Here is a 27988-nt window from a genome sequence, read left to right as displayed (position 1 = left end):
CTCCTGCACACAGGTTCTTTGTACTGTCCAACGCTCAGAGCAGAACATCAGAGCAGCCAGGCCAGAAGTGTCTCTGCTCAGACATCAGGCTGGTCCAAGGGAGGATGGGCAGCCCAGTGCACCGAGTGTCACTGGGGGATACCTGGAGCAGGCAAGTGCACCCCGACATAGAGAGCGAGAGGAATGCACAGTCCTTTGACGTGGAACGGCTCACCCACATCCTTGATGGAGGTGCCGAGAACACTGCACTCCGCAGGAAAGTAGGTAAGAGGGGGCTGGGGAATGGAGCGCCTGCTTTGTGCTACACATGCTTTCTTGGAAGAAGAGTTCTTCACTAGCAGTCCCACCTTCAAATAACAAACTTTCCCCTCAAAATTGCACTGTCAGAGATTCGTTCGTTTGGGCTATGAAGGCCCTTTTAATGTGCCGATATTCCCTGAGCCCATCTGAGGGAGAGAAGAGTCCTAGGCAGCAGAAAATCTGAATACTGGTCCTAATTCTGCCACGGATAGCTTTGTAACCTTGGGCAAGTCACTTTTCCCACCTCTGGGCCTCAGTTTTCCCATCTGTTAAATGACAATAATGTCTAACTTCTTTTCCAGGTCCATGAGGCAAGTCGGTGGGAAGATTTGAAGGTGACAGAACCTTCACCCAGGTCCCTAAGCCCTCTGTTCTCTCTCCCCTGCAGAGAGGATCATCCAAAGTGACCCAGAGTTTAGCTGTCAGGACAATTATTTCATGACCCAGAATGAGCGTTATGAAGCTGCCATGCGGAAGAGATTCCACCTCCAGATGATAGCACAGCGCCTGGGATGGCTGGAAGATGGTCGTGAATTATTCTACGCTTACAGGTGCTCACTCCTGGGGTAGCCCCACCAGAGAGGAATCTACCTAGGATCACTTGGAAACCTCCCAGCCCCATGAGCCATTTTCCCCAGCAGGGAAGCCAGGATGCCGGGTGCCCCTTCCTTCCTGCACTCTGCCCAGGCTGAGGGTACCAGGGCCCCTGTCTCCAACAGGCTACTCACCCACAGCATTTCTCCCCCACAGAGCCGCTTCTGGAGACCTGGCATTAAGTTTACAGAACATCTTCATGAGCGCTCTCAAAAGCCTGGGCTCAGAGGAGCAGATTGCCAAATGGGAACCACTCTGCAAAGAGTTCCAGATCATCACAACATATGCCCAAACAGAACTGGGACATGGTGAGCCAGGGCTGTTGCTTGCAGTATTCAGGTTGTGCACTGCACACCTCCAGAGGGCACATTCACATCTCAGTGTCATAGATTTATATATTTAATATAAAAATATTCCAGCAGATGACAGTCAAGAGTCTTGAGGAAGGGGTGCCTTTTTTTCTAATTTGCACAAACGTATTGTACCATCTCCTACTTGCCTATGGGGCAAGTCATTCCTTCTCAAAACAACAGCATCTGCCCCTTGTCATAGACTGGCTACAGGGGACTGTGTGTCCCCCATGCAGCCCATGGATGAAAGGGGAGAAATTCCTGTGAGTACAGCTGGGAGCTGACCCCCACTCCATACTGGATTACTGACCACCCTAGAAGCTGCTCCCCAGATAAGAACCCTGATGTGGCCCAATGTCTAATACTTGTCCTTGATCCCAAGGGACATACCTTCAGGGCCTGGAGACTGAAGCCACCTATGACGCAGCCACCCAGGAGTTTGTGATTCACAGCCCCACAGTGACTGCCACCAAATGGTGGCCTGGGGACCGTGAGTATCCATGCAACCACCTTTACTATCTCTCCCCAGGGAGGACAAAGTCGGAGGGCAGAGTAGCACTGGCTTTGAAGTCCACCAGACCTCAGATTGATTTCCTGTTCTAGGTGGTGACCTTGGGCAAGTCAATTCACCTCCCTGAGCCTCAGGCTCTTACTCTCTCTATAAAGTAGGTGAGATGTTAAAAATTTCATTAGCAAGTGGCTGGGAGGTCCCCAAGGGAACTTTTTTTTTTTTTTTAATTAATTAATTTATTTATTTATTTCAAATATTCATGAGATACAAAACTGATTGTCCCCCCCTCCTGCCCACGATGTGGGGGCCAGATTCATACTGGGGACATACCCATTACCACAAATTGCTTTTGTACCCTTGGTCCCCTTTCAATTATCCCCAACCTCACTCCTCCTCCCCCTCTCCCCTCAACTTCAATTTGTAGCCCTAGGAATGTTCCCTCCCTCTGTTGGATCATGGGACTACTGTGGTCTTTCTTTCTGCCTTCCTTTCTCTCTTAGCTCCCACAAATGAGTGAGCACATGAGGTATTTATCCTTCTGTGCTTTGCTTGTTTCACTCAACATAAGTTTCTCCAGGTTCATCCATGCTGTTGCAAATGGGAGTATTTCATTCTTTTTTTATGGCAGAGCAGTATTCCATAGTGTATATATACCACAGTTTCCTTATCCAATCATCCATTGATGGACATTTAGGTTGGTTCCATATCTTGGCTATTGTAAACAGAGCTGCGATAAACATGGGAGTGCAGGTATCTCTTCAACATGATGATTTCCATCCCTCTGGATATATACCCAGAAGAGGGATTGCTGGATCATATGGAAGATCTATCTGTAGTTGTTTGAGAAACCTCCAAATTGTTTTCCAAAGTGGTTGTACTAATTTACATTCCCACCAACAGTGCAGTAGTGTTCCCTTCTCTCCACACCCAAGGGAACTTTCAGGTAGAGAGGAAATCGACCCAACCTTTGGGGGAGGAAGGACAAGACCTCACACTCACACACACACTGCCCCCACACAGACACATGTGTGTGTGTACACAACACATGCACACATACACACTTGGCCTAGTCCCAGGCACTTTCTACAACCCCAGTTTCTCTCCCCTCCCGAGTTAATGATTAAGCTTGCCACCAGCCAGAGCACAGGCCCCGTGGTTACACAGTTAGTGACAAAAACACACCTCCCTGCCACTGCTACAGTCACTCAGAAAGGTGCACACCCACCACCAGCACCAGACCACCTATGCCGTACCTCCCCCTGTGACCACCAGGTGGCGGTCACACCAAGCATCCCCAAGGCTCAGTGACTTGCCAAGCCATAAGGAGGGGGTCCCATCAAGGCCCCCTTCCTCGGACTTGAGAATTCACCTTGGAGGACACACCTGTGGCACTTGGGGGCCTAGTCAGTGAACACTTTGTGTAGGAAAAAAACAAAAATATGTGAGGTGTCCAACTAAAGCAGAAGGAAAGTGACAGAGAGGGAGATTTAGAGACGGAAAGACAAGTGAGAGAGAGAGAGACCACTGTCAAGACTGTAGGGAAATGAAACCAGCCTTTAAGATAGGGCAGACCAAGGTTCAAATCCCAGCTCTGCCTCCTCCTGGCCAGTGACCTTCAGCATGTCACTCCACTCTAAGCCTCAGTTTCCTTATCTGGAAAATGGGACTTATCATACCACACTGAAGAACTAAAAAGCATCAGCACAGGGTCTGGCACCACCTGGATTTTGATAATTGGTAATTATCTGTATTCGTTATTATGAAGTTGATGACAGAGTGATTCATTAATAGTTTGGGGGGCAAAAATTTAAAAAAATAAAAGCTTGCTCATTTCACAGTGCCTTTGCTGAGTCACTGCTGGGTTTGTTAGGTTCTTTGGGGGCAATTCCCCCTCTCTGTAATCAGTGACTTTTCAGGCCCCAAAGGTGCCCATCAGCAACCCCAGCCCCAGGACAATGGGTTGGGGAGCAGCAAGGAAGATCTGTGCCTCATCTCTCATCTCTCTGCCCTCAGTGGGACGGTCCACCACCCACGCCCTAGTCCAGGCCCAGCTAATCTGCTCAGGGGCCCGGAGGGGCATGCACGCCTTTATCGTGCCCATCCGGAGCCTCCAGGACCACACCCCACTGCCAGGTAAGCCCATGCTGCTCCTTCAAGGACCTCTACCAGGAGGAGACCCCCCCTCACCGAAGGCCTCCCTGTCCTGAGGCCCCAGAGGTCCATGGGAGAAGCTGGGACAAGTCTCCCTTGGGCAGGGAGGGATATAGTTGGACAGACTTGGTGCTAACTTGCTCGTTGACCTGACCTCAAAACAGGTGAAATAACTCCAGTGTCACGGGCTGCTCTGAGCTGGAATGTGTGCGTGGTACTGGGCACCCAGCCAACACTCGACCAATGGACATTCTCATCTCCATCTCCTTCTAGGAATCACTGTTGGGGACATTGGGCCCAAGATGGACTTTGAACACATAGACAATGGCTTCCTGCGACTAGACCACGTGCGGGTCCCCAGGAAGAACATGCTGAGTCGCTTTGCACAGGTCAAGGGCCTGGGGAGGCTACAGACATGTACTGCCTGCAGAGGGGACCTGTGCTTTGCACAGGCTGCTGCTGACTCTGGGTCCTTCTCCATAGAGCTAAGTTTGGGCCACACAGACCCCCAGAGAGGCTCTGGTGTACCACAGATAAGGGTAAAACCCCCAGCTTAGGAGCAGTGTGATCTCAGGCAAGTCACTTTGCCTCTCTGAGCCTCAGATTTCTCATGTGTAAATGCTCATCACACGGGGTGCACAGCAATCTCAGGAGAGGGATGGGGCTGAGGGTGATATTCTTAACAATTACCCAGTGAGGCCTGGACACAACTAATCACTGAACAGAGGCCAGCTGGGGTGCTGGCGGAAGTGTGGGAGGTCCCCGTCTTGCCAGCCTTACCACTTTAGTTGTGGTTGGGGGGAGGTCCGGGGTGTCCCAGGAGAGGAGCTGTGAGCCAGGCCACTTGGGGAAGTGGCTAGTTAGCAGTGAGCACAGAAGCGTTCTGGTATTTTCACACACACGTGGCCACACCAGCGTGTTCCAGTGGGGAATCTGCTCCAGAGGAGAGGTGGAGGCCCACAGTCCAGGGGTCAAGGAGGAGGGAAGGCTGGGGAGCCTGGGCTCGGAGCCAGAGCCTGTGCTTGTTCCACACAGGTCTTGCCAGATGGCACCTACATCAAGCTGGGGATGGCACAGAGCAACTATCTGGCCATGGTGGTATCACGGGTGCAAGTGGTCCGGGGCGAGGTCCTGCACCTGCTGCAGAAGGCTTGCGTGATCGCCGTGCGCTACTCGGTCATCCGCCGCCAATCCCGGCTCCGGCCTAGGCAAGGGCACCCGGGGCTGACGGCCTCGGACACGGCTACCTCTCAGTCCCACAGTGCCTGCCCCAGACACCTCCCCACTGTCAGAGCCAGGGCACTGGGAGCAGGCATCACCCCCCACCCACCCACCCACCCTTCCACCTGCCCACACACACAAAATCTGCCCGGACCCAGCCCCAGCTGGCCATATTGGTGGGCTCTCTCTGGCTCCCTCTAACCTGGCTAACCACTGGCCCAACCTGTCTCTGTCCAGCCCCATCGGGCTCTGTGTGATCGGATGTCTTTGGCCCTGTACCACCGGATCTAACTCAGTGTGTGTCTGTCTGAGTCCGACTGTGTTCTATACGGCTGTGACTGGTTGAGTGAGTCTGTGTTAGCCAGTGGCCAAGCCACATCTGACCGTGTCTGGCAAAGCCCAGTTGTCACATCAGATTGTATGTGGCTGACTCCTTCTGTCTGGCTGTGACTGTCAGCATTTGAATATGGTATGTCTAAGTCTGGGTCCCTTTTGTTGTTCCTGGTTGTGTCTGGCTACTGTTCCCTCCACTCCAGGGCTCAGAATAGCAAGGGCTGACTGCCCCCTCTGTTTTAACCTGTGTACACACACACACACAGGGTTTCCACATATGGGATGCCCAGTTAGGTTTGAATTTGGGGTAAACAACGAATAGTTTTTTTAGAATAAATATGTCCCAAATGTCAGGATGCAGCAAAATGGATGACAGCAGAAATAGAGCACCGAGTTGATCACAGTACAACTGAACTGTGGCACTGAGGAACAGGCTTCAGCTGGCAGTTCTCATCCCAGCTCTACTGACTGACCCCCTCTAGGCCTCAGTTTTCTCACCTGTAAGATAGAGTGAGATCAACAGGACTGAAACTTGAGAACCTGCAGCCCTAGAATCTAGTGGTGTTTCATGACATGGGCTCAAGTCCAGAATGAGTCTGATGCAAAATGGACCAAGGGTTGGATGCCAGGCAGACCTGGGTGCCACACTCAGCTCAGCCACTTCACCTCTTTGTCCCTCAGCTTCCAAAATGGGTGTGAGAGGAGCAGTCTTTCAGGGTGGTGTTGAGGGTGAAATGCAGTCAGGGATGCCAGGACCTCAGCCCAGGGTACTTTCCTCTGGCAAACCCAGGGCTCCCTCAGCCAGCCTGGGCTTTAGAATCCTGGGCTGAGGGAGTGTTCTCTGGAGGACAGGGGTGCCGGGAGGAAGCTTCTGCTACTGCGATGTCCTGCCCACAGCCCATTTATCTGGGTTGCAGAAGTGTCCCAAGGATGGTTACAAGAAGTACCTGTCAGGTGAGACGCTGCTGCCACAGAGAGGAGACCCCAGGTTCCTGCCAGCTATGGGAGGCTTCTCATAATCACACCCTCTTTCAATCCCATTATTGCAGCCCCTACATGCTGGACACAGCCTTGGGCACTGAGGACATAGCAATGGATGAGGCAGATGCAGTCCCTTCCTCAGGTTCCATGGGACCCGAGTTCACATCCTAAGAGTCACTGTTTAGGCTCCAGCATTTCCCAGTACTTGGCAAGTGCTTGTGGGCAGTGAAAGGTCACAGGTGCAAATCACCAGGGGTGCAGGGGCACAACCCTTCACCCAAAATCTGAGGACCAGACGTGTTGGAATTCAGAACTTTTCAGATTTTAAAATATGGTGTGTATGCTGCAATTTTGTAAACCTCCCTCCACAAGGGCAGTACCCACAAACACATCAATATTTCTGCAGGGAAATGTATGGATTTTCATGTTAGATGGGGTCTTAAAAGATTATTAATAGCTTCATGTCAGTTCTAATCAAGTTTTGTAATGAGTTATAAAAAACTGTTTTTGAGGCTCTTATGATGTTGAGAATGTGGACATGGTACATAGCAATCTTCTAGATCCCCCACTTCTTTTCCCCTCAGTGACCAAGAGGCAAAAGTCCTGGACTACCAGACGCAGCAGCAGAAACTCTTTCCTCCACTGGCCATGAGTTATGCCTTCCATTTCCTGGCATTGAGCCTCTTGGAATTCTTCCAGCACTCCTACGATGCCATTCTGGACAGAGACTTCAGCCTCCTGCCTGAGGTACCTGCTGTCTGCTGGGGGCACGTGCTGGGAGGGCAGCTAGGATTAGTCTACCCACTGGGTGTCAGCCACAGCCCCACTCCCATGGCCTTCCCCCCTCTCCCTAGCCTTCCAACATCTACATAAATTCACCCAGACCTGGCCCTCAGAGAGCTCCAAAAATGTCAGTGGAAATAACCACACATAGTAGAGAACACAGGTCCACAATCCAAAATGTGCATTTGAAACCCAAAAAGCTCTGAGAACCAAAAGTCATTTGGAACACATTTGGTGGCACAGTTTATCCTGAACTGACTTGATTTATCCCACTGAGCTTGAATACATTCTGTAGCCTAATATTAATGTGTTGAATCATTAAGCCTGCCCCAAACCTCACTGGGGGGTACCATCTGTTATATACTTTAAATGCCCTGCTTTACCTTTCTAAAATCCAGAAATTATTCTCATTCTATCTGGCCCAAGAGTCTCAGATAAAGCACCATGTATATCCCAATTTTACAGGTGAGGGAACTTCAGCACAGGGAAGTGAAGTCACACAACCTTCCTCTCAAGTACTTGAAAGCTCGAGAAATGGGTATAGGGGCTTTCAAGAGCCAAAATCTCAAACCAGGCCTGCTGCCTGGCAGTCCCTCTGAATCTGCATGGGCTGCTGTAACAAAATACCATAGGTGGCTCATAAGCAACAGAAATTGATTTCTAACAGTTCTGGAGGTTGGGAAGTCCAAGATCAAGGCACTAGCAGATTTGGTGTCTGATGAGGGCCCACGTCCTCGTTCATGGATGGCTTCTTACTGTGTCCTCATATGGTAGAAGGGACAGGGGGGTCTCTCTCAGGGTCCATTTATTATAATCCCCCTAATGAGGGCTCCACCCTCATGACCTAATCACTTCCCCAAGGCCCCACCTCCTAATATCACTCTAACCTCCCAAATAACACTGCGGAGTTAGAATTTTGACATATGAATTTTCAGGGGACACAAACATTCAGACCATAGGACCCTCCTACAACCCAGGAAGTGGGTTGACAGTGGACACCCATCCTCACAGGCCAGCTTTCCAAAACCTCTCCCTGTCAGCAAAATCTATAACTCCTAGAGGATGGTGGGCAATCCAGGCAGCACCTCCTAAGATCCTGGAGACACTGGCTAAGACAGGTTTTCCTTTGCTCTTCTTGCCCCTGCAGCCACATTGTGTAATTGTGTGATCTGGGGTGAGTCACATAACCTCTCTTAGTCTCAGCCTTCTCATTCATAAGCTCCGTGAAATCCTTCTTTCCTCGCCGAGATGTGCTCAGCATGCAGTAAATGTTGATTTAGTGGGAAGCATGGCCCTTACACCACCTGAGCCCCAATTCCTGTTCTCCCAGCTCCACGCACTGAGCTCAGGTATGAAGGCCCTGGTGTCGGACTTCTGCACCCAGGGAGCCGAGCTGTGCCGCAGGGCCTGCGGAGGACATGGCTACTCAAAGCTGAGCGGCCTGCCATCACTGGTCACCAAAGTGACAGCCTCCTGCACCTATGAGGGCGAGAACACAGTGCTCTACTTACAGGTGGCCAGGTAAGGTCCGGACTGGCCCAGGCTTCTCCCAACCCCTCGGGGACCCTCCAAGCTTCTGCTTGAGCTGAGGCTTCTGTCTGATGCCCACAAAGGGAGCAGGCTTTGGGAAACACCATTTGGGGGCTGTTCAGTTCCCACAATATGACTCTAAGCCATCCACTTCTCCCCAGATCCACCGCAGCTCCCAGCCAGGTCACCGTCCTCTCTCACCTAGACAAGAGCACCAGTCTCTTCACTGGGCTCCTGTCTACCATGCCCCACTTCTCCACAGGCAGCCAGAGGGATCTTGTCAAAGCCTAGAGAAGACCACTTCTTTCTCTTGCTTAAAATTCTTCACTGGCTTCTCACGGCTCATAGGAAAACGCCACACTCCATGCTATGGCCTACAGGCTCCTTACGACCCAGCCCCTGCCTCCCTGTCCTTCCTGTCCTCACAGCCCCCTGCTTCTGCTCACTTATGCCAGCCACAGACTTCCTTTCCACCACAGGCCTCCGCTCTTGCTTTCCTCCCAGGCCACACTGCCTTGTTTCCTTGGAGCAGTTGTTATATATAATCTATCATTGCCTCATCTGGGTTTGTTTACTTTTTAGCCCTGTGCCCCAACTAGACCAGGAGCTCCTTGAGGGCAGGGACTACCCCTGCCTTGCTCCCTGCGGAATCACCCAGGCTTTGCACAGAGCCTGCATGTAAGAGGCTCCAACCTGACAGGCAGGAAGGAACAGCCAAGTCTGCTGCGCCTCTGTTTCCTTTCATCCCTCTCATGTCTGCAGGGCCTCATGGCTGGTCATGTCTCTCACACTCCCCTATTCTCAGGTGACTAAGCAAGGCAAATTCTTCCCTATGCCCGGAGAAAGGGGTTCACTGGCAAATTTGATATATGACATTTATGGGATTTTTAAAAAATATATAACCTTAAGATTTTTTTTCAAATTATGAAAGGAATATAACAGCATGTACTAGACATTCTGCACTCAGCACTGTGCCAAGCCTTCACAAACACTGTCTCATTCCATTTCCACAAACCCCTATCAGCTGAGTATTATCATCTCCATCTAGAGGTGGAGAAACTGAGGCTTAGGGAATGAAGCTACTTCTGCAGTGTCACACAGGTCTCGGTGAAGCCGCTTGTGAATCCAGGGTTGTCTGAGCCCAGAACCTATAACCACTGGATTATCATAAGCAAGCGGCTAAGAGTCACCTGTAATCCCATCGCTCATGTCAGCATTCTTGCATCTCCTTTTTTCAGCTAAGAAAATTTAATTTCCACATAGTCACTGTACAAGTAACTACAAATCCCCAAATCGGAAGATCCTGACAGGAAAAGATTCTGTTTGCTCAGATCTCAGAAAGGTTTATGTGCAGGATCTCAGCGTCTGCCCCAGCTCCACCGCTCCCTTTCATTGTTGAAGAAACTATAGCCTCAGGGTGCGCCTCACTGAGGGCCTGGCAGGAAGATGGCATGCAGGGGCTCTGGAGGAGGGGCACCAATCAGGAGCCAGGCTGGGCCCAGCGTAAGAGTGCGTGTCTCTGGGAAGGAGTGCTGGGCTGTCCCACAGAGTCCCTCACCCTCTCACCTGTCTCCAACTCCACCCTCCAGGTTTCTGGTGAAGAGCTACCTGCAGGCTCAGGTGTCCCCAGGCTCCACATTGCAGAAGTCTCTCCCTCAGTCTGTCGCATATCTCGCCGAGCCTGATCTGGCCAGGTGCCCAGCCCAGAGGGCAGCCGACTTCCTCTGCCCAGAGCTCTACACTACAGCCTGGGCACATGTGGCAGCCAGGTGAGCCAGCACTGAGAAAGCAGTCATCCCACCTGGGGATAAGCTCCTTCCCACACAATGGCCTTTGGATTGGTCAGTTGAACATTTGTGGATACACTTCTAAAAGCCACCCCCATCCCTAGCCTCCCTAAGTCCTCTCAGCTCCTGCCACCCTGGGCACAGAGAAGAGAAAGTCCCACACATCAGCCATGGACCACTGTCATTTCCCCATCCTGGTCATGGAATCTCTCTGGCCAATGAGAAGAATTTTTTAAATATTTAGGTTCCTATGGTGATTTTTAATACAGTGAATGTACTCATATGTAAATATAGTCATCCGTCACTTAACAAAGGGAATACATTCTGAGATTAGGCAATTTCATTATTGTGGGACCATCAGAGTGTAACCTAGATGGTCTAGCCTACTACACACCTAGGCTATATGGTATAGCCTATGCCCCCAGGTACAAACCTGTACAGCATGTTACTGTACTGAATACTGTAGGCAACTGTAACACAATGGTATCTGTGTATCTAAATATATCTAAACACAGAAAATATACAGTAAAAATATGGTATAAAGGATAAAAAATGGTACACCTGCCATAGTGGATTGAATTATGTTCCCTCAAAACTCACTGAAGCTTGAATTGTGTCCCCCACATTTTATGTATCAGAAACTTAGCCCCCACTGTGACTGTTAAGAGGGTGGGAAATCCTATTACAGTGATTGAAATGTAGAGCCTTGAAGAGGTGATTGGATTGTAGGACCGTGCAGTAGTGAATGGATTAGAAATGGTGGTCAGGGGTGTAGTTCCGAGGGCTTCAAAAGAAGAGGAGAGTCTGTCTCTCTGCTCTCTCTGCTCCACCATTTTCACAATGTGATACCCTGCCATCCCTGAAGTCATCACCAAAGAAAGCCTTCACCAGCTGTGTTCCCTGGACTCTGGACTTCCTAGCCTCTGAAACTGTAAGCAATAAGTTTGTTTTCTTATAAATTACCCAGCTCCAGGTATTTTGTTATAAGCAACAGAAACAGACTAATATACCTGGGCAGGGCACTGACCATGCATGGGGCTTGCAGGACTGGCAGGTGCTATGTGTGAGTCAGTGAGTGGGTGGTGAGTGAGTGTGAGTATCTAGGACATCACTGTGCACTGCTGTAGACTTTATACACACTCATCACTTAGGCTATGCTAAATTTATTTTTAAAAATTTCTTCTTCAATAATAAATTAACCTTAGCTTACTATAACATGTTTACTTTATAAACTTTAAACTTTTTAAAATTTTTTGACTCTTATAACACTTAGCTTAAAACACACATCACATTGTACAGCTGTATAAAATATGTTCTTTCTTTATATCCTTTTTCTATAAATCTTTTTCTATTTCTAAAGTTTTTATTTTTATTTTTTTACATTTTAAACTTTTTTGTTAAAAACTAAGACACAAACACAAACATTTGCCTAGGCCTATGCAGGATCAGGTTCATGAATATTACTGTCTTCCACCTCTAAATCTTGTCACACTAGAAGGTCTTCAGGGACAATAATACACATGGAACTGTCATCTCCTATGATAACAAGGTCTTCTTCTGGAATGCTTCCTGAAGAACCTGCCTGAGGTTGTTTTACAGTAAACTTTTTTTATGTATAAGTAAAGAAGTACACCCTCCAATAACAAAAGTACAGTAAATACATAAACCGGTAACATAGTCATTTATTATCAAGTATTACCTACTATACATAATTATGTGCTACATGTTTATATGACTCACAGCACAGTAGGTTTACACCAGCATCCCCACAAAAACCTGAGTGATGCATTGCACCAGGACATTACGAGGGCTACAACATCACTAGGTGACAGGAATTTCTCAGCTCCATGTAATAAGGGGACCACGTCATATATGCTGTCCCACATTGACTGAAATGTTATAAGGCACATAACTGTACTACAAATGTATTGGTATGCAAATACCAATAAATAAAGCAATATCCATATTTTCGAAATATCTCATAATCTAAAAATAATTTTCAAAAATGTGACTATACCAAGGGGATAGAATTAGTTTATTTCCAGGGTCTAGTAGGCTCCAGGGAACGTGAGCAAAACCAAGGGCTCATCCATTCTGTCATTCAATAACTATTGTCAGATACTGGATTAGTCCATTGTCTGTTGCTTATAACAGAATATCTGAAACTGGGTAATTTATTAAAAAATAAAATTTATTTCTTACAGTTTTGGAGGCTGGGAAGTCCCAGGTCCCAGGAGCCTTCTTGGTGAGGACTCTGGAGTCCTGCAGCAATGCAGGGCATCACGTGTATAAGAGGGAGAAGAGCACCTGTTAATGTGCTCACTTGCTTTCCTTATGAAACCATCAGTCCACACCCATGATAACCCATTAAACCATTAACTCACTGCCCCATGAATGGATTAATTCTTTTCATGAGAGCATAGTCCTCCCTATCCAGTCACCTCTTAAAGGCCCCACCTTTCAACACTGCCACACTGGAAATCAAGCTTCCACATGAGATGTGGCGGGGACAAACATTCAATCCATATGAGGCACCTACTATGTGTCAGGAATGACCAAACATGCTAGGGCTGGGAGTAAAGAGAGGTGCTGGCCAGACACAGACACCAACACAGAAAAGCCGGAGAGATTTAACTACCCAGAAAGGAAACTTTCTGAACTCTGCCCCAAATTAAACACCAAAAACAAACTGGAAAAAAGCATTTTCAGTATATAATAAGAGGTCTTATATCCCAACCTGTGGTCCCAGGGATAGTTAATAGTTATTTCAAGATTACAAGCAACTTGAGACATTCATTATTTATCCCACGAATACTTATTAAGTACTTACAATATGCCAGGCACTGTTCTAGATACTGGGGATCTATCAATAATCCAGTCTGATAAAAAGCCCCAGGCCTCACAGAGATAACATTTCAGTTGGGGGAATTGAGCAGGGGAAAATAAGGCTGCTCAGGGTAATTAAAATGCCATTATATTTCTCTTTCCTTGGAACTCAATGCGACATCTGCTTAACTATTCCCTGACAAAGCAAAGTAAATATTGCTTAATAAACAGTTTGCTTTACACACAAATGCCAAGGGTCATGGGTAGACTGGCAAGGAACAGAGAATAAAAGGAGATTAAAGGTTAACAAAATGACAAATGACTAGTTTAGTGGTTTGGAAGGCAAAGGTTGGTTTTCCGTTTTTGTTTTTAGGTCCTTCAGGTAGAACTTGCTGGGTAAAACAGTTCTCCTTGTTCCGGTCATAGGAAGTCAGGCAACAAAATGGCCCGAAAACACCAGTACTGGGATGGAATCTGCATTAGAAAGAGGGGTCAGGCCATGGTCTGTGGCCCTGAGGCCTTACAACATGGTGGTTATGGACAAGTCCAACTCCTGGCTCTACTCCTTACTAGCTACATGAGCAGGACAAGTTCATTAACCTCTCTGGGACTCAGTTTCCCCCACCGTAAATAGGGAATGCCCACCCTTAAAAGGATTAAAGATAATGTATTTCCAGCATTTATCTTTATGACACGTAAGTGGTCAAAAAACAGAAATTATTTCCACTTCTGAGGGACCCCAGGCAGTCCATCAGACATCTTTTCCATGCAGTTGGGAAGCTAATCCTTTTTTTTTTTTTTTTTCAGGCTCATAAAGGACTCAGTGCATCATTTACAGACCCTGACGCAATCCGGGGCTGACCAGCATGAGGCCTGGAACCAGACCACTGTCATACACCTCCAGGCTGCAAAGGTGAGCTGCTGTCAGCTGAAGCTGAAAGGGACCCGTTTTGTTTCCCAGGCAGGCTACCCCGCTGGGAAAATCTGAGCTCTGCCATTATTCCCCAGCCCTGCTCGGCGGCTGCCCTCATTTCACTTCCATGGCTTTAGTCCGGGGTATTTTAATTAAAGGACTTAACTCCAAAGCAATCTTGCTGGCAGCTCTTAAGGGAAAAGGTAATGAGGCAGTGTTATTGGATTTGCTTCAGGTTGTTCAAATATTTCCTCCCAGACAGAAAAGCAGGTCAAGTCTCCCCTTAGCCCACAGGCAGTTGTTGGATGTCTGATTCAATTTCCACTGTTTTGTGTTTGTGCATAATTCACAGTCAGTTGGCAAATATTTGAGCACCCACTCTGCACCAGGCACTGGGCTGGGTGCTCAACAGTGAAGCCATGCCCTTACACAGCTACAACCAAGGCAGCAGCGTGATGGGGAAATACAGGCTACTATGAGACCCCAGAACCTAAGGAGTCAGAAAGGCTTCTCAGAAGAAGAGGCATATCGGCTAAGACTTCAAGGACGAGGTGAAATTAGCTGGCCAAAGGGTAGAGGCAGCAGTGTTGGAGAGGAAGGTTTCCAGGAGAAGGGAACAGCAGGTGCAAAATGAGGGAGTAAGGTGAGGCATGGTGCTTGGGAGGAAATTCAGACACTCCCAAGGATGACCTAAAGCACGACAACTGAAACAAGGACAGGAAGGAAAGTGGGAGGAGAGAGAGGAGACAAAGGCAAGGCCTGGGACCTCTGCACCACTGTGAGAAGTTTGGGTTTTGTTTTCATTGCCATGAAGAGCCTTTGCCCAGTTGGTATCAGGGGAGTGATCAGTGTTTCATTCTGGAAGGATCCTGAAGGCTGCAGGAGGAGAAATGGACTAGAGGCTGGAGGCCAATTAGGAGGAAGCAGAAGCAGTCTGACCAGAGCTGAGGTGGTCCCAACCATGAGCTTGACAGAGAGCATGAAGAGAAGTGGGTAGATGCAGAGATATTAAGGGGGTAGACGGAAGGGACAGGCCTCAGAGAGTGATGGGGGATGGGAAAGAGGTAAGAATGACTCCTGAGCTCTAGCTTAGGCAGCTGGGACTCCGGCCTTACCAACAAATGGAAAGCTAAAGCAATCACTCCAATCCTCAGGCCCAGAAAATGGCAGCCTTAGAACAGGAGAGCCCTGAAAGACTGCAGAGGCCCTTGTGGAGCAGGGGTGTTTGGGCAAGCTGGGCATGAGCATCACCTGGTGACCCACCATCCCCACCACACCTACCAGTACTGGTGTTAACTGCAACCCTCAGCTCAGCTCAGTCCACCCAACGGGGACTCCCTCCTGCACCAAATGTCCTATCAACATAGAGGGTTAGCCAAGTCTTCATGCTCTCACCAGATTACCAAAAAAGGAACCATAGCCACCCACTGTTCATTTGTCCACTTTCCAAACCTATGCCCTGCCTTCGAATGGACCAGATGCTGCTTGCCAGGGTTACTTCATTTAATACACACAACTCTGTGAGGGAGACTAGCATAATCTCCATTATAAGGGTGAGGAAAGAGAATTCAGAAAGTTAAGTGCCAATCATAGGAAATAGCTGAGTCAAGACGCTTTCCTCTCCCACACACCATGGAGGGTATGATGAGTGACTGAGATGAGCCCCAAGCTCTGGGGCACCAAAGGCGAGAAGCTCAGCCAGCCAGGGGAGAGGAGCAAGTCCCTGACGGCTTCCTGGGGAGGTGGTGCCCAAGCTGAGTCTCCAAGGTCATAATGGGTAGGGCATTCTGTACTTTCTGTGCTTTGTGGGAATCATCTACTCTACAGAAACCTCAAGCACCCAACTGGGTCCCAGCTGGAAACCATAAATGTGCAGGCAGAAAATGAATGCAAAAGTGGGGGAGAGGGTGGGAACAGCATTGGCAGAGTAGACACGGAGGAGCTGTGGACTAAGTTCTGGTCCCAACTCTGTGCGTGACATGCCGTGTGACCTCAAGCAGTCCCTTCCCTCTCTGGGTTTTAACTTCCCTGTCTGTAAAACAAAGGGGCATGGAAGAGCCCTTTAGACTCTGGTCCTATAATCTCAGACTCTTTCCAGGAGAGATATCAGTCCCCAGGACCACTGTAGCAGAGGCTGGTAGTCATTATAAGCCCGCCTCAGTCTCTGGGGGCTTTGGCAACATAGGAGTAGTGAAGAGTACAGCCTTGGTTTGGACCTCATTGCTATCACTTACTAGCTATATGACCTTGGGTGAGGAACTTAGTATCTCTCAGAACCTCAGTCTCTTCATCTGAAAAATGGAGCTAATAACAGTACCTACTTTGTAGGATTATTATGAAGATTAAATGAGTTAATACATATGAAACTTAGAAAGGCACCTAGCATTTAAGTGCTACACCTCCAACTCCCACCCCCAAATTGTTAGAGAGGAGGCAAGATTAAAAGCAACACACACACAAAGTAAATAAAGTTCATTGTGCTCAGAGCGTGGTGGCCAAGTTTGGCTCAGCCTTTCCCAAAGTGTAGAGGCCCCCTTCTCTCTCTGGTCCTCATCCTGCTATGAAGGCAGAAACCCAGGCCATCGGGCAGCTCTCCATCACTCCACTCCTCAACCTTGAGCCTTGACAATATGAGGATGTGGTCCTCAGGTTAGAACAGGAAAAGCAGGGCCTTGGGGAAGAAAGAGCGGGTCTCCAGCATTGCCAGGCTGGACCCAGTGTGAGCACGGAGTGGCACAGCAAGCAGGGCAGCTCAGCACACCTGCTCATCTTCCACATCCATGTGCTGCAAACCCATCTAGGCTGTGAGCACACCAGGTCTAAGTGGCTAAGTGGAGTTGTCAGCACCTGTGTGAGGCCTACCTGAGAAAGGTAGGCTCTTTTCAGTTGAGAAACCTCATCAGGCCACTGCCCTACTGAAAACCATGATGACTCCCTGACCCACAGAATAAAATCCCGCCCCTATCATTCACAGCCCTTCACTATCTGGGCCCCTGGTATGGGTCCTCCCTAACTTACACAGTCCCCCATCATCACCTTGTTGTACACCAGTGCTTTAGGCCCTAAAAGTCAGCACTTTGTACATAAAACTCCCCTTGCCTGAAATGACCTCTCCCCCATCCCCTGCCCCTTGGGTGAAACCCTTTTAACTCTCAAGACACTCTAAGTCGTGCTACTTAAAGTCACTACCAGCAGCATGGGCATCACAGGGGAGATTTAGAAATTCAGTCTCTGGTTCCACCCTGCAACCTGCATTTTGACAAGATCCCTAGATGATCTGTATGTACATAACAACTTGAGAAGCACTGCTTTATACTCTTTCTTCCTTCCTCTCCCTCATGGAACTCATATCCTACCTGATAAAATAATTATGTGAGCTTGTCTTGGGGGGAGAGAGAATATTCAAAATATTTAACAAGCAATGGGACAGGGGAACTGACCAATCAAAAAGAACTTCAGGCCAGGGAAAGCAGGGTCATGAAGGCCTCTGGCTGGGTCAGGAATTAACACTTTAGTTACTGGGCTGTGGGGAGAAAGAGGTGGTCCCAGGAAAGGAGCCCATCTGGCAGAGGGGAGTCTCACCAGGCTGATGGCAGTGGTCACTTACCAACAGGCACCAAAGTATTATTTTAACAACTGACACAGACAGACAGTTGCATATGGGCTAAATAACAGCATTGCTTACGTCAAGGAGTTTATACTCTAGCTGGGATATATTTTGTATATATCTTGAACTCTCACTTTCTCACCCCAAGGTGCACACACCTGTGCAGGCACACACGCATGCACACCACACACACATACCCATGACTGCCTTGAACATGGCAGACAGTAAATAGCTATTTTCTTAAGAAAAGTAGTGTCATCTTCTTTCCCCAGGCAGCCTTCAATACTCCTGTATTCTTTCTCTCCACTATCAAACCTACTTGAAATTGCCCCAAGCAAAATGAGGAAACCAAGGGCCAAGTTTCAAAGCCCATCGGCCCCAACACACACACGTACACATGCACACAACATCAAAAAGGCTCGGTCAGACCTAGAGTGAGCTGAGGGAAAAGGTGGCTGCTTGTCAGCCTGCTGGGAAACACATGGCTGCGGCAAGTTTATTCCAGCAGTCTTGCCAGCCTTCTAGAATGACTCCTGGAGTTGGAAGTCAGAATCAATGGCTAACACATCTTCGTGTTTTTGTAGGCACACTGCTACTATGTCACTGTGAAGAGTTTTAGGGAAGCTCTGGAGAAACTAGACAATGAACCAGCAATTCAGCAGGTGCTCAAACGCCTGTGTGACCTCTACGCCTTACATGGTATCTTGACTAACTCAGGCGACTTTCTCCATGATGGCTTCCTGACTGGGGCCCAAGTAGACATGGCAAGAACAGTCTACCTGGACCTGCTCCTCTTGATCCGGTGAGTGGCTGGGCCTTCAAACCACATTAACCTTCAGAGAATAACCCTAGACCCTTGTTCACAGGTCACTTCAAACTCCAAAACCTTGCTACGTGAGGGCTGGCAAAAGCTGCCCTTGAGAGATTTACACCCTAGCATTATTACACCAACACAAAGCATTAATGAAAGCAAAAAAATGGGAAATAATTAGTCATAAAAATGCTTAAGAATGAAGTAGCTACCTCAGTTCAACTCTTGAACATTGTTAAGGAAACAGGAATAGAATCTAAGGAATATGAATAAAATGAAGCATGCTACCTATGAATAATGTGTTAATAACAATAGCCTTAAATGCTCCTTAAATGTTAACTTTGATTATTTGCCAGGCATTGTGCCAAAAGCTTTTACGTACATCATCTCATTTAATCCTTATAGCCCTTTGAAATGGATACTACTAATCTCGCCGTTTTACTAAGGAAGAAATTCAGTCTTTATGGGAATTAACTTGCCCAGTGTCACACAATTAGTCAGAGGAGGAGCCAGGTACAATCTCAGGCCAGTCTGACCCTTGAGCATGTGCTCTTAACCTGTATGTTAAGATTAAGGTATTATTTATTTCAAACATAACTCTGTCTTGGTTGAATGTACTTAAGCAAATTCTTACCAAGTTTAGTAAACTTACTTTAATCCTCCCTCAGCTTCAAGATAAATTTTTTTTAAAAACTCAGTAATTCGTATATTGATTTGTAAAACAATAATACAGTTTTTAAATGCAGATTAATGCAGTGCAATTTAAAGTTATGAAATACTGATGCAATGCTTTCATCCACTTATTTTAAATATAACCTAAATAATTGCTTTACAAACATATCAAACCCAAAGCCCAACCTGGCCAGGGTACTGGAAGAGACAAAAATTAAAATAATACAAATTATTTACCATTGTCAATAAGATAGAAAATGTACTGAGAACACAGCCTTTTTGAGACCTCACGTGACAAAAAATATGATGCCTATTGTATGGGGGTTGGGGTGTGACTTTTCCCCTAGAATGTCCAATAGTTCTTATTATCAACAAGACTAAGAATAAAAAGAAAAAAAGTTTTGGAATTTTTTTTAAAATAAGATTTTCGGGGTTGGCTAACCAGCTCAGTTGGTTAGACATGGTGTTATAAGAGCAAGATGAAGGGTTTGGATCCCCTTACCAGCCAGCTGCCAAAAAAAATTTTTTTTAATAAAATTAAAAAATAAGATTTTCATGACAGACATTAAAAAAACTAGACAAAATTATTTTTATTTTTAACAATATGTTATATGTCATTTATGACTACACATAAGCACCTAACAGATACTTGGTGGTCAGCAAATATTTTTTCAATTAAATTATCAAAAATTGTCAAAAATATATCTGATACAATTATGCCCCAGGTATTAAACTTTCCCTAATATAGGAAATCCAGTGATACAAACCATTAAGAGTAAGTACAGCACAGTATGAGCCCAACTGTGTCTAACTTTCTGAAATGCTTGGCATTTAAGAGCACATGAAGAAAATAACATTCTAACCCTGGTTGGCAGCGATGATAAAATATAATAGATCACCTTAATACCTCATAAGCATTTTTTTTTTTAATCTGCAAATAGCATTTGTAAGTGCTTGCCTTAGCTCCAGAGACTTACAATTCAAGACAAGACAGACAGCACTGATGCAAGCTGCCAACTTACGCATGCATCAAACCCACAAATTGATTTACTTACATTATGACTCCTAAGTAACCTTACTACTGTAGGGTAATTAGGTATGTAACAGATTCCATGCTTTTAACAGTTCTGTGTCACAGTTCCATGCCTTGATTAGTCATTATCTCCCTCAGATTTCTGAGATGACAAATGGCACACTCTTCTAAGTGACACCAAGAACCAGCTTTCTGTGTAATATTAATTAGTTAAGTGGTCATAAAATCTCAGCTGGGGGACTTCCAGGTAAAGATGGTAGATTGAACATATGCATTTACTTTTGTTCCTTCCTGAAACCCTTTTAAAACATCAGTAAATGGATTACATTTTTTTAAAAGGCACAAACCCACAAAGAGAAAGAGAACAGGAGAGGAATCATGAAAGCTGAAGAGTAGATGGATATATAATGACTTAACAGAAAAGTCACACAAGAGAACCCCAGGAACTAGCAGCACTATGTATCTCTGGCAATGTGGGTGAAGGTGAGACTGACAGGATGGTTGAAAGTCTGTTTCAGAAGGAATTGGATCTCCAGTTCCTCTCCTCTTCTGCGAGTAGTTTTAAGACTTTCCTTGACCCTGCCCTGGCAGAAGGATAAACAGAGGGTCTGTGGACTAGAGAGCATGAGACATAGTTGAGGATGAGGCTACCCTAAAAAAAAACAGGGAGCTTTATATGCCAAATGCTGATACCACCCTCCCCCAGCCCTCTTTTCCCACTGGTTCCTAGAGAATTGGCAGACAGACTAGCACACTGCAGGAAGACAATAAGACAATCCTTCTCTAGAGTGTCTGATCAGCCAAAGGAGGAGCTAAAGATACTGACACCAGAGTTCCCCAACTGTCCACCCAATTCACCCCACAGTGAACCCACATTATCAAGCATGCCCACAGTCTCTCACCAGCTAGTTAATGTCCCACTCTTTGCTATGATCGCTCAGGGATCACCAGACACCTGAGGAAAGCCCTTAACATAAAAGAAGACCAAAACAAGCCAGAACAAGGCAACTCAGAGAACTGATGAGAATCTGCAGGAAGAAGAAAAAAAAAATTTTTTTTAAATCTGTAATATCTTCAAAGAGCTAAGAGGAGATATTGCAACCACAAAATAAGCACCAGAATGTCATTATTTAAAAAGCAATATTCAGAGAACAAAAAAAGAGGTCCTTAAAATTAAAAAGTGATAGTGGAAATGAAAAACAACTTAAGGATTGCATAAAGTTGCAGAAATCAGGCAAAAAAAAAGCAAGACAGAGACAAAAAATAGGAGAGAAAAAATTTTTTGAAAGTAAGTAGACTGATCTAGTTGTCCATCATCTGAAAAACAGGTCTAGAAAGAGAAGATGGAGAAAACAGAAGAGAGCAAATCATTAATAAAATAATTCAAGACAATGTCCGTCAAATAAAGGATATGAGTTTCAGATTGAAAAGGGCCACAAGTGCCTACAGACTAGAGGAGACAAGCACACGCACGCGCGCACACACGCTCTAAATCAAACATATACTGTATGAAATGGTAATAAGTGCTATGAAGAAACGAATAGCAGGAATGGGGGATAAGAAATGCTGGGATGGGGTGGGGCTGCAGTTTTAAATAGGTCAGAGAAGGCCTCCCTGGTACGGTGACATTTGAGGAAAGACCTGAGGGTGGGGGAAGAGGGTAGGGTGAGAGAAGACGTGTGGCTGTTGGGAACAGAGGATTCCAGGCAGAGCATGAGTACAAATATTGGAGGCTAAAGTGTGCTTTGAACATCCATCCAGAGAGCAGAGGAGAGGCCGCAGAGGTGGGACTGCGGGATTAAAGTGGAGAGTGAGAGCAGAGGTCAGAAAGTTTAGGGTGTATAGGGAGGGGCAAGAGAGGGTAGGTAGATCATTGCAAAGATTGAACTTTATTTTGTGTAAGAATGAGAGGGTTTTGAGCTTGGGATAGACACAATCTGAAATTATCTGATGTATATTTTTAAAGGATGACTCCAGCTGCCATATTAAGAATTAAGAGTGAAAAGCAGGGAGACCAGTTGGGAGGCTAATGAATAATGATGATTAGTGGATTGCACCAGGTGACTGCACTGGAGGTGGTAGGATGTGGTTGAAGTTTGAATATATTTTGAAGAGTGAACAGGATTTGCTGACAGATTAGATGTGGGGTGAGAGAGAAAGAGAGGAATCAAGGCTTTGACCAGAAGAATAGAGTTGCCATTTACTATAAATGGGAAAGACTACAAGAGGGCCAGGTTTGGGCAGGAAGGACAGGAGAAAGTAGAGAAAATCAAGAGTTTGGTTTTGGGGCTGGCCAGTTTAGCTCAGTTGGTTAAAGCATAGCCTAATAACACCAAGGTCAAGGGTTCAGTTCCCCATGCCGGCCAGGAACCAAAAAAAAAAAAAAGAGTTTGGTTTTGGACATGTTACATTTGAAGAGCCTGTCCAAGTGCAGACGTTAGTAAGCAGGTAAGTGACAATGGAGGATAAATTTGGAAGTCATTGGCGTATGGTTGATATTCAAATCCATGAGAGGGATGGGTGCAAGGAGAAAGATAATAAGGAGCTGACCTTGACAAGAGCTACTTCAAGTGGAGTGGCGGGAGTGAAAACCTGAATGGATCCAGTTCAGGAGAGAATGGGAGGATTGGAAATAGCAAGCATAAGTGGTCATAACACTTTCAAGGATTTCTGTCATCAAAGGGAGCCAAATATGAGGTAGACAATGATGAGGGAAATAGAGTCAAAAGCTTGTCTTTAAGATGGGAGAAATGACAGCACATTTGTACACTGATGAAAGTGATCCAGTAGAGAGAGGAACTTTCATGTTGTAGGGAAACGGCAGGAGAGTTTCTGAAACATTGCTCTCCAGTAGGCATTGTTTTCTAGTAGACAAGGAAGGACTGACTAGACTAAGCTGGGAGCCTGGACAGTTGTCCTGTACTAAGAAGAGAGAAGGCACTGTATGTGTAAATGAAGAGATGGGAACTTGTGGAAATTCTTACTGCTTCCACTTTACCAGTGAAACAGGATGCAGAGTCATCCAGGTAAGAGAGATGGGGAGGCGAGTAGTGTGGATTTGAGGATCAAAGAGAAGATATGAAGAATCACCTAAGAGAATGTAAGAGCAAAGGAAAGAGTAAACAAACTACAGCAATGTAATATGATTGCTGAGCAGCCATCAGGGCCCAGTGAACCCTTATTATACCAGTCAGGATTGGTTTTTCCAGCCACACATAGCTACAAAGGTTGTAGCATGAAGTCACTGGAAAATTGGAGATAATGAGGGGTGGGTTCTGCTAAACTAGTATGACAAATCAAGAAAAACTGAATATATTTTTGAGGAAGTGAATATAATGGATCATGGAATTTCAGCTAGATAAGGAGGGACGTGAGGCCACGAAGGGGAGAAAGTACATTGAATAGGTGGTAGGGCTCCTAATGATGATAAGGGGTTAAAGGAGTAAATTGGGTACAGTATCCCAGTCATCTCAAATGCTTTGATGACTTATAGTCATGATGTCAACATTGAATATTGGTCTGGCCAAAATTATAACTATATTGGGAGGCAGGAAGCCAAGCAGAGGAAGCAGCGGGGTGGGGGAGATAGGGATAAAGAGAGGAGTGCTAAAAACAAACCCTTATCATTTGTAATAGTCAACAGATAATATCCAAAACTGAACCATCAAGAAGTGTCAGTACAAACAAGATATTCAGAGGCATTCAGGTAATACCAAAATATCAGCTAAAAGATTGAAACTGATAACCTCTGGGGAAAGGGAAGTAGGGGTGAGAGACAGGGATATGCTGTTTTTTAAATAACAAGCCTTAAGGAATTCTTTGACTCTTTATACTGTGCAAATATAGCTAATTAAAAAATAAAAACTAAAAAATAAATAAATAAAGCTGAATTGCTTGAAAAGTGAATGATGATGCAACCTCTAATTAGGTGATGTTATTCACCATCCCAGATTAATTAGATTCATAAGAGCAATCTAAAATACTCACAAACTCTTGTTTCTTCTCTTAGGAAGGATGCCATCTTGTTAACTGATGCTTTTGACTTCACCGATCAGAGTTTAAATTCAGCACTTGGCTGTTATGATGGAAATGTCTATGAACGTCTCTTCCAGTGGGCTCAGAAGTCACCAACCAATACTCAGGTAGTTGAGTGGAACGTATCATAAATTATGTAAGAGAGCAGAGAACAAGCAGTGAATACACCCCCATGTTTTCCCATTTCAATTGATTCCCATTAGGTTGGAAATCACTTGGCATAGCGTGTCTGTTTAAAATATTTTTAGAGAATGCATGAAAGAAACCAGGAGTGGGGGTGTGGCCTGGCAGGAACTCCAGCCTAGACTGTAATCAGCAAAATGCACTGCTCAAAACTTGGTAAAGGGAATTAGGAGGAAGGCCCAAGCTCTAAATCATGGCTTGACATACCCAAGGGCATATACACATAGTTGCAAACTGGCTCTAAAGTAACAAAAATAAGATAAATCACAGCAGTGATTTAACCATACTATTTTCAGCCTTTTACTCAGTTTTTTGTAGATAAAAGTGGGTATTCAGAGGTGATAGAAAGCTTGTAGGGTGTCTGTATCAGACCTGACTGCCTGCTAGAAATACCTCCTTCCTTTTCATTCTAACATACACAATCCCAGGAGCAAAGCAGCCCAGGAAAGCCATATAAATGACAATTAAAGGGTTATGGCAAAAAGATCCCCCGCTGTCCTAGGAGAGAATACCAGAACTCTATCTCATTAACCACGGGAAGAGGGAGAGAACTTTTAAAATCCCAACATTCTAGGGCCAGGGTCCCAGACTTTCTGCTATGAGCCTCATTGGGAAAAGTTATGAATGTTAATAAATACATTAACTGGAGTGAAGAAATAAACCCTGTACTCAGAATTTGGGGAACCAACATTTAATAGCAGAATAACAGAGAGTCTATAGGTACACAACAAATTATTTTAAGTTGTATAATGTAAATGTGTGAATGGTGAAACTTTTATATCCTCAGTCCAATTTCAGAAAAGGTGTCTTAACACCTCATCAAATTGGCAACTCTCAGGCTTTCATTCACACTTAGCATTGTGTTAGACTCGCTCTTAACAATTTGCATCCTGTCATACCTCATAGCTTAATTTAACATGATTATCCATAGTTATATCACAACCAGTTACCCCCAAGATGATTTTCAGATAGAAGGCCAATCCCCTGTGGCCATTCTCTGCCCCCAGGAAGGCATCCTTTTAATTCAACAAGGAAATACAAACAACTTACCTAAAGAAGGCATACGTTTACTGCCTAGTATAGTTAACCTATTTCTAGTGTTTTACTTTTTCTAATGATTAGAGCTCTCTACTTTCTAACATTTAAATACTGGCATGAAAATACAGCAGTCCTCCTACTCCAGACTACCGCCCGTGGTCTAAAGATAAATGTATGCCCTTTGATGCTGCAGAGAAAAAGCCACCCTGCTGTAACACCTGTCGAGAAATGCTGACATATATAGCTCAAACCTGTTTTACTGGTAACACAGGAAACATTTGTTCTCCCATCCCTCATCTTCACTAAAGAACATAGGGAGTAATCTGGATACCATATGAGAGCAGCCTTATCTAAATGAGTAGCATCACTGACCCACAGCATCAATAGATTTGGTAAAATATTGATGCATTTCATCCCATTCATTTTTCTCTATCTCCTTCCATTTGACTGTGAAAAAGGATGGACTCTTCACCTCCTAAGTCCAGGATCTAACACAGAGTAGACGCTCAACATTTACAGAATAAACAATCATGGTTTTATGACCTCAATGGTGAGATAAAGGAACAGTGCCACAGACCTCATCATCCTAGCTTACATTACCTTGCTAAAAAGGTGACAGGTACAGCAATGTGGCTCTTTCATGCATGGCAGTTTAGGAATGTGAGGTTACAAATCACCTTGGAGAACTGTTTCCAGTTAGTTAAAATGACACTTGGTTGACTGCTAATATATAGCTACATGATCTTACAACACATTTCTGGCTCCTTTAGAGAACACCAAAATAGCACTTCTAAAGTGTATTTTTCTAATCTTTGGTGGATAATTTTGGAGATGCAATAAACACTTTTCCTCATTTGCACTAGTAGAAGGAGGCACACTACAGGTGTTTCAAATAAATTAAAACAGCAGCAATGTTGAAAGATGCCCTGCAGACACAAAAGTACAAAAGGGAATATATTTAACCTGATATCTGTCTACAAAAAGAAAAATGCTATGCTAAGTTAAACTATGCTATGATGCTCCTAGAATCATAGGAGAGCATCTTTTCTATCTGGGACAGGTTGTGTTGAGCTTTCTCCATAGGCAGGATGATGTGTTCTCTCTCGGTTTACTCTAGCCATTATGTCCGCTTTTTGGCTTTTTTCCTGATCTGGATGCTATTTCAAGCCAGTTTCTCTCTAAGGTGAACTGCAAAAGACTGTTTCCCTTCCCCACATGAACTCATATCTAAGCAATTCCCTATAAATGCAAGTAGTAGAGGAACCACTGGGATAATTTCAAAACAAGAATCCTATTGCCCCCCAATTATTCTATTGTTAAAATTTGTCTAAATGGTAGTTAGATGTCTTAAACACATTTACTGATTCATTCATTCAGTCATTCAACAATTGTTTACTGAGCACATGCTACATGCTAGAAATTGTTTTAGGCACTGAGGATACAGTGAAAAACAAGTTGTAGACCCGGTGGTTCAAGGAGCTTACAGTTTTAGTGCAGACAGGCAAAAAAAGTAAATAAACAAGTAAATATTATAAAAGATGAGGCTAGAGCTGTGAAAAAAAGAATCAAGACATTGCATTAGGGAATAATGGAGATAACCTATTCTGATATAGAATACTGCTTTCCTGATTCCACTTTCTGGTTCCTTGCTTTGTGGTTAGTGTTCAGTTTCAAAGAGCCTAAAAGAGTCAAGCCCTTTATTTGTATTAAGTTCCAAAAGTAAATGATAAGCTGTGTTTTTAATTAGCCACCTGCATCACAATGTAAAATCTGCAGGAGAAAAGAAAGGATGCCCTTTGGAAAAAATGTTTCTCCATATGTTCACACAAAATGAATTTTAAAAATAATCGAAAAAATTAAGAATTTTATGTAATGTTATTTTTTTGAAGCTAAAGACTTCATTTGAAAGTGATTAATCCTGGCAGAAATATTGTCTTAATAATGCATTTCTTTCTACAAACAGGGGAACCCTGCCTATGAGAAATACATAAGACCACTATTACAAAGTTGGAGGTCCAAGCTATGAAATAACCAACAGTATTCAAGAAGCAAGCAGTACCACTATGTGATAATGGTACTATGGCATAAATATAAAATTAAAATTTTAAATTATATACGTATTTTTTTAGAGAGTTATGTTTTAGACAGTCTGAAGTAATACATATCTGTGAAATAATGTCTGTGATTTACTTCAAAATAATCCATAGGAAGAAAAAGGGTGAGTGAATAATTGTTGAAGTTGGTCAATGGGTAGGTACTCTGGGTGTTCATGACACTATTCTCTGTACTTCTGAATATGTTTGAAATTCCCCACAATAAAAAACAGTAC

The 27988-nt window shown here is 45.1% G+C and overlaps 1 protein-coding gene across 1 annotated transcript; it reads left to right on the top strand.

Moving 5' to 3' along the window:
* Positions 1–27977, top strand: ACOX2 (acyl-CoA oxidase 2). Its single transcript, XM_063114617.1, has 14 exons — positions 1–264; positions 689–851; positions 1051–1202; positions 1627–1734; positions 3769–3888; positions 4180–4295; positions 4942–5114; positions 7026–7188; positions 8555–8745; positions 10344–10523; positions 14175–14280; positions 18472–18689; positions 24413–24545; positions 27623–27977. The coding sequence occupies exons 1-14, from the start codon at positions 105–107 to the stop codon at positions 27683–27685; spliced, it is 2046 nt and encodes a 681-aa protein (XP_062970687.1). The 5' UTR covers positions 1–104; the 3' UTR covers positions 27686–27977.
* The last annotated feature ends 11 nt before the right edge of the window (positions 27978–27988 follow it).

The sequence above is a fragment of the Cynocephalus volans genome, chromosome 11 (genome assembly GCF_027409185.1).
Source record: "Cynocephalus volans isolate mCynVol1 chromosome 11, mCynVol1.pri, whole genome shotgun sequence".
In the NCBI taxonomy this organism is placed as follows: Eukaryota; Metazoa; Chordata; class Mammalia; order Dermoptera; family Cynocephalidae; genus Cynocephalus; species Cynocephalus volans.
The sequence above is the reverse complement of the archived record's forward strand: the minus strand, read 5'-3'. Positions and strand labels throughout refer to the sequence as shown.

Coding starts and splice junctions, on each gene's coding strand:
- ACOX2 (XM_063114617.1), top strand. CDS start 105: ATGGGCAGCCCAGTGCACCGAGTGTCACTGGGGGATACCTGGAGCAGG. Junction 852..1,050: donor GAATTATTCTACGCTTACAG/GTGCTCACTCCT, acceptor TCTCCCCCACAG/AGCCGCTTCTGGAGACCTGG. Junction 4,296..4,941: donor TGCTGAGTCGCTTTGCACAG/GTCAAGGGCCTG, acceptor TGTTCCACACAG/GTCTTGCCAGATGGCACCTA.